Genomic DNA, 9,175 nt, shown 5'->3' on the forward strand with positions numbered 1-9,175 from the left:
CAAGGTATGGGAAGTGGAAGGCGAGACATTTCGATCCTGTTGAGAAACAGTCTCTTGGGTTAGAAGAGATACTGGTGTTTCGTTGATATCAATAGAACGCGTTTGATTGAACCTTGAGGCCGAATACCGATTTGTCGAAATTTCCTGCGTGTTTGCGTCATCGGCTGTTTGGGCACGTTGTTCGCGATCGTCTGCTAGTAAACGCTGTGTACTACTGGCTGTGTCGTTTGTTTGCTGAGAAGGAACGGAAGCCTCAGATGAGTTAGACGAAGAAGGTCCTGTTGGGGCAGCTAAATTAGTGGATGAAGGAATATGTGGCAAAAGGCCGGCAGTGCTTAAGGAAGACACATTAAGACGAAGGAAAGTAGTGGGTGCAGCAAGGGATAGAAAAGATTGGGAAACGTGCGTGCGATCGACTGAATCGGTAGGTATTAGGGAGCGGCGATCTCTGGCAGACTCGGATAATAATTCAACGGATGTTGCTGAAGAACGATGGGATGAGACTACGGCGTAGGAGTGGTCTCTCCTGTCTTGCGATGAGGATCTGTCTTCTCGCTTTCTTTTTGCACCGCGAGAGGGCTTGTCCTTGTCGGAATCCTTCTTTCTCTTGAGGGGCATTGCGAAAAAAGGGTAAATCTAGAGAAGAGATTTTTTCGTTTCTCTGCGTTTATCTGTTGTTCTTGTTGTTTTAGATTTTTTTGGCTTTTTTGGGATAATAAGAATTTTTGTAGTCCGGCCGCAGGGCACGGACTAAAACGTCGAGTGTCTGTGAAATCTAAAGAAGGCGCAATTCAAGTGCTTTCGACCACAGCAATGTGAAATACTTACGGAGCGACAGTCGACCGATTGCAATCGGCTCTTCGAGACGGCGATTTCCACGAAATTGGAAATCGGCGAAGGCGATAACGTTCGACAATAGAACGTTAGAAAAAGAAAACTGCGCGAGAATAAATAAACGATGGGGGAAAGCGGAATAAGTAAGTACCGATAGGCGCGGCGGTCTTTCGAGACGACGATTCCGACGAAGAATCGGCAGCGAAACGGCTCGCACAAGTATCGTCGCGAGACCGACGAAAGAATGCCAAGAAGGCGACGATTAGCGACGACGTCCACGCGACGAATTCGTCGAAGAAATGTCGACGGCGCGATGATTCCGTCGTTAGCAACGTTCGAACGACGGGAAAGAACGTTCGAGAGACCTTTGCGTCAGAGAAGATCGAAGAACGTAAAACCGCTGGGGAATACCGCACCGATAGGCGATTCTCGCTTGCCACGAAGCGAGAAGACTGTTTTCAGATCGAAAAGGAGCGAAAAACACGGAGAAGACGCCGAGAAGAGCCGAGACGGAGACGAAACGACAATGGCTGTGACCCGTATGCGCGACGGAATGCAAGATGGCGGAAAAGCTTCGAAGCGGTCTTTGCAACGAAACGATCGAAGAAGGCGACAGAAGATTAGACGAAGTGGACGTCGAAAAATCGCCAAGTGAGCGGGACGCTTCGTTTTCGAGAAATACGCCGATCCCTAAAAAGGGGCCTCGATAACGATCGAAAGTGGAAGGGTGTCGAGTAAGACGCGAAAGAGCGGCCCTTTCGTCGAGAACGTCGTCCGCGCGCGTTTCGAAATCTATCGATGTCGAGAATCTTCGAAAACAGGGCTTCGCGAGCGTTTTCGGCTCGATTCGACGATCGAAAACGCTTCGAAGCGTCGAACATTCGCCGTCGAAACTTCGAACGAAGCGAAACGTCGCCCGAATCGCTCGAAAAACGACGATTTTCGAAAGGGGCCCCGACGCGAAAAAAGGCCCAAACATTATCTTGATTTTTTCGCAGAGCTCGAAAATTCGTCGAAAATCGGGTTTCGACGCGAAACGGCGGAGGAGATCGTGGACAAAGTCGTCACGTGACCCTTCGCCCAAGATGGCGCGTATGCTCATAGTGGTGGAGACTAGCTAACTACCCGGCTTCGCTCGGGTTTGCTAGAGAGTCTGAGGTTCTTCACGGCGTCTGAGACAGACCGTAGCATGGCCTTATTTTCGACGTTACTTCCGGTAATTACTTCCAGTAATGACGTCTTCTGTCCTTGCAGGTAAACGGCATTTGTGGAACCCGTTCTCGCTAATCAGGCCTCGACAAGGGAAAAGCGACATTCATGTGTGTCCTAGTCTGTAATTACGGGGGTGTATTTACTCTGTTTAAGCGACCCGGCATGTCCTGCGCGTCGAAGCCATTGCTTGTGCACGAAATAGCTACGATATCTTTATTGTGGTGTAGCTTTGCTAAGCAACACCCGCTTCCGCTAAAGTTAAAGGAATCAATAGGACCGGTCGTGGCAGCAAGTGGCCTATTGTATCAGTGAAATATCCGCATGGAGAGAAACTGCTAGAAAAATGATAAACCAAATTGATTAGTAGATACGAACTGTACCCTGGGGTACATATTTACGTCATCCAAAGGATGCCAAGGCTAAATCAAGAGGAACTTATCCGAAACGGTTTGCATGTCGTTATACGGTACTCGACTTGCAAGAACCTGCCTAAGACCCGCTCTCGCTACGCCTTGGGAAGCAACAACCGCCCCCGCTAAAGTGTACGGTTAAGTCCTTATTAGAATTTGTCCTTGAAGCGACTGCGACTATCGGCTAATGGCGATCACAGTTCCACCATCCGAGGAAAAAGCAGAGAAAGCACTACGATCGCGAAAAGTCTCCTCCAAAAATGCGTCCTGACGTCGATCGAAGACCTTCGACGTCGATCAAAAGGAAAAACTGTAGAAAACGAACTCGCGATGTTCGGAAAGGAGTCGAACTAACAAACATTGCATTTCACGAAACTTTCGAAGTGCAAAAACGCACGGAAATAAGCGGAAAGGGGAAGGCGAGCCGCAGAAATTTGTTGATCACGCGCCCCGAAGAATCCAAGATGGCGCGGGCTAATCGAGATGACGTCAACGACGAAAACAGAGCTACGAAAGCGATTTCGGGCACCATCGAGCGAAGAAAAAGCTTCGGTGCATCGATAAATCGCCTTCGGACGTGGGAAAGACTCGCGAAAGTGGGCAACTTCGAAGAAAAAAGACGATTTCCCGAAAAGGGACCTCGATATGCAATCGAAAGTGGAAGGGTGTTGAGGAAGACGCGGAAAAGCGACCCTGTCGTCGAGAATGTCGTTCGAGCGCTTTTCGAATTCGATCGATTGCGAGAATCTTCGAAAGCGGGGCTTCGCGGGCGTTTTTGGCGCGATTCGAAGATCAAAAACGCCACGAAACGACGAATAAGAGCTCTCGGAACTTCGAACAAATCGAAAAGTCGCCCCAATCGCTCGAAAATCGACGAATTGCGAAAGGGGCCCCGACGCGAAAGGAGCGCGGTACGTCCAGGAGACCCTTTCGAAAAGTTCGCTCGCGACGCGCTCGGCGCCGAGCGACGAAAAGCGAAGGAGGAGTTCGCGGACAACGACTCGATGACGTCACGCGAGCAAGATGGCGCGTATGCTTTTAGTGGTAGAGATATCCAATTTGATTACGTTGCGCCCGCCTCTCACCGCATCGCCGCGAAGCTCGACTTCTGTAGAGTATGCGGGGATTCGTATCGAAGCACCAATTGTCGACGTCCTCTTTTCTCGTCCTTTACGGAGCACGCTTAGTCGAATTACAAAGCGTCCCGTGGAAGAAGCAGACGGACTGTTTCCCACAGTGTGCAATTCGTGTTGGAAAAACGAGCGAGCGTTTCTCGCTTAGAAAGACAGCTTGAGGAACTCAAGTCGTGGCTTGCGGAAAGCCACAGACGCACATGCGCACATCCGAATCTCTGTTCGTTCCCGTTGGGTCTGCTTCTGCGGCTCCTTTGAAAAGGCGAATTCTGCTTTCCCCAAGCTCAAATCAGCCCACTCCAAAACGAATTCATTCGTCAAGCAGTCCTCTCAGCCCATTAGTACACACACGCCGCAGGTTTTTCCAAGCTCAATAAATACTGGTATTTTCCACCCAGTGAACACGTTCACGTTTTTACTGAAGAGCACATTTCTGCGCCTCTGCGTGCGTTAACTCCCAAGTTCCTATTTCTGGTTGGTTTGTACTAAATAGTAGTAATCTGTGCCATGAAGAAATCACAGGCTTCCTCAACTGCACCGAATGACATACCGTAGTTTCATAAATTTTCGTTTTACATTAATTTTCGTACAACGTGCAGTGTACGAAAATAAAGCTGTACGAAAAGGAAAAAATATGTATAATATATGTCGTAAAAGGAGCAGTGTACGAAAATAAAGCTGTACAAAATATTACAAAACAAAATATTTCAAGGCGAAAATTTGTGAAACTACGGTAGATTATTCTCGCCTTGCCGCACCGCTGGAAAATGTGGCTCTTTTAGCACAGAATCGCACTGATGTTCCTGCAGTGAATTCCACTTTGGCTTCGGTTCGTCTGCAATCCTTTTCCTTATTGTGCAGAAATCTTTGACCTAGGTACAAATTCGCTATCGGTCTCGAACCTTCATTCAAATTCGATGTGAACGACACACACCAGCTTACCCTTCTGCGGACATTGCATGACCCCCCCCCCCCCCCCCCCCAGAAGTTAATATTAAAGCGGGCGAGTTATCTAATTATTTAATAAAATTAACTGGCTTAATCGTATGTATGGGAATTATAATAACACAAATCTAAGTGCAGTTGCAACGGCGGCATGTGAGGTAATATTGTCCAGGCTCTTCACAGATGCAAATAGAAAATAATGGTAACAGTTTATTAGATTAGCTCTCTGGACGTAGCCTCTCTGGCCGTAGCTAACGCTGGCCGTAGCCAACGCTGTAGCCAAGAAGATCGGACGAGTGCCGCAAAATGTGTTCAGATCAAATCAACTCTGTCTTGAGACAGTCATCTGATGGAACATTGTCAGCCATAGATCCAGCAACAATCATTGAAACCATGTGAAGAAATGCACCCATGCTTCTGTCTATTGTCTTCGCTGTAACTGGCACAAAGCGTGAGTCTGATTGTCCACAACAATTCAAGCTAATTGCTTCTGTTGCAATTGTCTTTTCCATGCGAAGCAGCCGCGTGAATGCTTTTCAATACGTAGTGGGAACACTATTGAAGTAATCCGGCACATAGAAGTTCGCAATTAAACAGTTGGTACGATTAGGACTGACGGTATCTGCATAGAGTCTCATAATTAAATCAGTGGCAGAAGATTTTGACAAAGAAATGCGAGAGTGGATGAGTTCCGTTGAAGGAGGGTTGATAACGATCTGATAGATCAGATTGTTGGAGATAATATCGACTTTGAATTTCGAAGCAGAACTCTCACAAAGAAACAGCAATCTATGCACTGGTTCCATCTCGTTGCGATCAAGGAGAGAATTTCTCCACCAAAAGAACTCAGCTCGGAAAAGCCCCACTTGTCGATTTTATCAATTCCAGAAAAAGATTTTCTTCCAACCAACCGCGATATTAAGAAATTAAAAGACTAGCTACTTATTCTCTTCTGCCGGACAAATGTAGAAAACTTAGATGATTTTGCATTTCTCGCCGCACTTGTTCCTGCTCATCTTCCCCATGAACATTCTGATGCTGTCTCTGAAAAGTCGAAATCAATTCCATTAGGAATAGTAATTTGGAAGGAGAATAAGAGAGGAGACATGATTAGCCTACTTAAATACGTGCGGGACAATTACGTACAGTGCCTCCCAGCATAAATTTCCAATCCGATAAAGTGCGCTAGCATCGCCACCGAAGGTCGTACGGGGTCTCCGAAACGATCGCTGGGGTGGGGAGGCCCTAATCTATTTAGTGACGTCCTTCTTGTAGTCGTAGAACGTAGTCCTCTTCGTAGCCAATGAGAGCGATTCGCGGCATCATGTGACGTGACGCATAATTGGATTAGCTCAAAAGACCGTTAGGCACCGCGTCCCGTTGCCAAGCGATGGCTTGCGCGCTTTACCTTTTCTGGTTCTCTCTCGAAACGATGGCCGAAAAAAGATCGAAGCGACAGCTTAAATCTCTTTACTCTCAACGCGGACACGAACTGAACTTACGACTGGCCCTTTTGCCAGAAGAAGCCGGATCAGTGTCACTCTCCCACGATCGCGAGGAAACTCCCACTGACACTCCTCTTTCTCCTCCGCCTCCACCTCCTCCTCCTCGTCCACAGTCACCTGCCGGTCACGACTCGGACTATGAAGAGCTGCCGTTCGCAGAAGACGAAGTTTGGGACGCATTAGTGCATTGGGTCCAATCGCGACCCTTAGACGATTTGAAAATGATTTCCTTGGTTCTTTACGAATTGTTTAGACAAGAAGTCGGACTGGGAATCATGGCTGCATCGGAAAAATCAGCAGAGATTGTCGCACGAACTGCAAGAACCATTCGCACGTGGAGGAGGGATTTCATCGATAATCGAGGCGAGTTCTCTCCGTACATGCGCGGAAAGTATGCTCGTCCTTCATTGATTAGTCAAGAGGATGTCAGGACTAAGGCTGCTAAGTGGGCGCGAAGCAATGCTTGTGTCCGTGGCATGCCTAATATGACCCTGGCATCCTTTGCACATAATCTTAACACTAATATCATTCCTAAGTTAAATCTCCCTTATGGCTTTCCCCGTGCCATTTCTATTTCCACTGCTTCGCGTTTTCTTCACAGTTTAGGTTTTCGACGGGTCTCTGCTAACCGGAAGTCCGTGTACATTGATGGCCATGAGAGACCCGACGTTTTGGAAGAACGAGAACAATTTTTGGACTCTATTTTTCTACTGCAAACGACTCATCGACAACCACCTCTTCCAGACGACGGACTTCCTGATATCGCTTATTCTATAGGTCAGAAATAATATAACAAAAATTCACTATTTTCACTAGCTGTGTTTTAGGTGATCAGACGGCTGGAAAAGAGCTTGTGACTCTGTACCATGACGAATCCTCATTCCAGTCAAATGACAATCAAGGAATGATGTGGGCCCAACCGGATCAGACTGCCATCAAACCAAAGGTGATATTCTTTCAAAAAAAAGTACCTAAGTAACAGGCATTCTAGGGCCGAGGATCAGGACTTATGGTTGCAGATTTCATTGAAGAATATGATGGGTATCTTAGAATAGATCATAATGCCGTTCCTCTTGTACCAAGAGAAGAAGCAAGGAAGGTTATTGAATATGGAGTAAATCGGGATGGATATTGGACAAGGGACAAATTTCTGGAACATGTGAAGAAGGCAGTGGACATCGCGGAGAGGAAATATTCTAGGAATCAATATACTCTTCTTTGGGTATTTGACCAAAGGTTAAAAGACAATTGTAAAATTATTTTCAAATCATTTATGCATATATTTTAGTTCGAACCATGTCGCTTTTGCAGACGATGCTTTAGTGGCTGGTCGGATGAACGTGAAGCCAGGAAACAAGCAGCCCATCATGCGCGACACCTACTTCAGGGGACAACCTTTCTCAATGGTCAACGAAGCAGGAGAAGCAAAAGGACTCAAGCAGGTGAAATTTTGAAAGACAAACATATGCAATAATTATGTGCACACTAGGTTCTTATTGAGCGAGGCGTTGACGTCACAGGAATGCTTAGACCGGATATGATTATGGAATTGCGGAAGCACGAAGATTTTGCCAATGAGAAATGCCTGGTTCAAACTTTCATTGAATCAAGGGGACATCATGTACTTTTTCTTCCAAAATTTCACTGCGAACTGAAGTACAAATTTTCAAACATAAAAATCAATTCTCACAAGAATCATTTCAGTCCTATTGAGAGAGCATGGGGACAAGCCAAACGCCACACAAGAGCTATGTGCAATTATAACATAGTCACTTTAAGAAAAACTGTCCCAGAAGGACTTGATCTTGTTTCTGTAGATTTAATAAGAAAATTTTTCCGGAAAGCACGTGAATATCAACATGCTTATAGAAGTGGCGCTGAAGGTAAAAAAAGTTAATGATTATTATCTGGAACTTACCTACTGTGTAGGGGGTGAAGCAATCGAAACAGCGGTGAAGAAGTATAAGTCACACAGGAGAGTAAATGTGGAGTCATTTACTTAGTGACTGGCAGTGATTTTGAGGGGAGTGGGCGGGAGGGAGGGAGGGAGGGAGGGAGGGAAGATGAAAGTGTCTTGTTAAACGGCCTGTCGATTTTTGTGACTGAGCCTAAAACAATTAAGCACACTACAGCAAATACTGGCCGAACACGGCCATACATACCCAGGCTTTTCTAAAAGCCATTGAAAATGAAAAGAAAGTTGAACACGGAAAGCACGTAATTATAACATATATTTATTAAATAGATTTTTTAAAATGTCTCACTTCGTCTTCAATAATAATTATTGCCGTCTTATTCCCCTTCATAATGATGCGTACGTCCGCCACCCTATTCCTGTAGCTGCCAGACCCCTTGGCATATGGCCCAGTAATGAATTCCCTGGAAGAGTGAACATTCTTGGAATGGATATACTGTACGAGACTATTGTGAGCTCACCCATTGGCCGTCACGCGTCCGTGCTTGAGATATCCGCCGACGATTTCTGAATAGGCGCGCTCCAAGTGGCCCATCATCCTCCGACAGCCCCCGATCTCCGCGAACACGCCCACGGCATTGGGGTCGTGCCGATTACCCCGCTCCCATTCGCAAACGACGCGCAGTCCCTCTCCAATGTCGTCGTAGTAGTCGTAAAAACGAATGCCTGCGACGCTACAGCAAAATCGAGTGGTTTCCATTACCGGAAGTGAAGTGCGCTAAAGGAAACGACTCCTAATTTTGGAACGCCATATCTCCAAAACGAAAACGATTTCCGCAATTTCCAACGATGAAAAGTTAGAAAATTTCCTTATAATGCGTTAGCGCGTATTCGCGAGACCGCGCGTTCGCGCAGTCGCCCACAAAACAGCCGTGAAGAGAGACACTTCAAAGTGACATTTCGACCTCTAAAAGACGATCCCGAGCGAATGAAGCAAAACGCCACGATGAAAAGTTAGATAAATGCTTTTCCGACCAAAGCTCTTAAGGAAGTTTTTCGTGTATGGTCGTCTTAGACACTAAAAACAGCCTTTTATGATGACGTTGGACTCCGAAGGTTATTTGGCCAGTTTGACTAAGGTGAACTGTATTTCTCTTAAATATTACGTTAGAAGAAGCACGCAAGCATGACAAAAGCGACTACAAAGTAAGAAAAAAATTG

General features: G+C 46.3%; 1 protein-coding gene across 1 annotated transcript; it reads left to right on the forward strand.

Annotated features, from left to right (window-relative positions):
• Positions 1-5,966: 5,966 nt before the first annotated feature.
• LOC136193047 (uncharacterized) lies at positions 5,967-7,862 on the forward strand. The gene is made up of 6 exons (XM_065981838.1): positions 5,967-6,816; positions 6,867-6,985; positions 7,031-7,275; positions 7,328-7,481; positions 7,529-7,627; positions 7,857-7,862. The coding sequence occupies exons 1-6, from the start codon at positions 5,967-5,969 to the stop codon at positions 7,860-7,862; spliced, it is 1,473 nt and encodes a 490-aa protein (XP_065837910.1).
• Positions 7,863-9,175: the final 1,313 nt, after the last annotated feature.

The sequence above is a fragment of the Oscarella lobularis genome, chromosome 11 (assembly GCF_947507565.1).
Source record: "Oscarella lobularis chromosome 11, ooOscLobu1.1, whole genome shotgun sequence".
Classification (NCBI taxonomy): Eukaryota; Metazoa; Porifera; class Homoscleromorpha; order Homosclerophorida; family Oscarellidae; genus Oscarella; species Oscarella lobularis.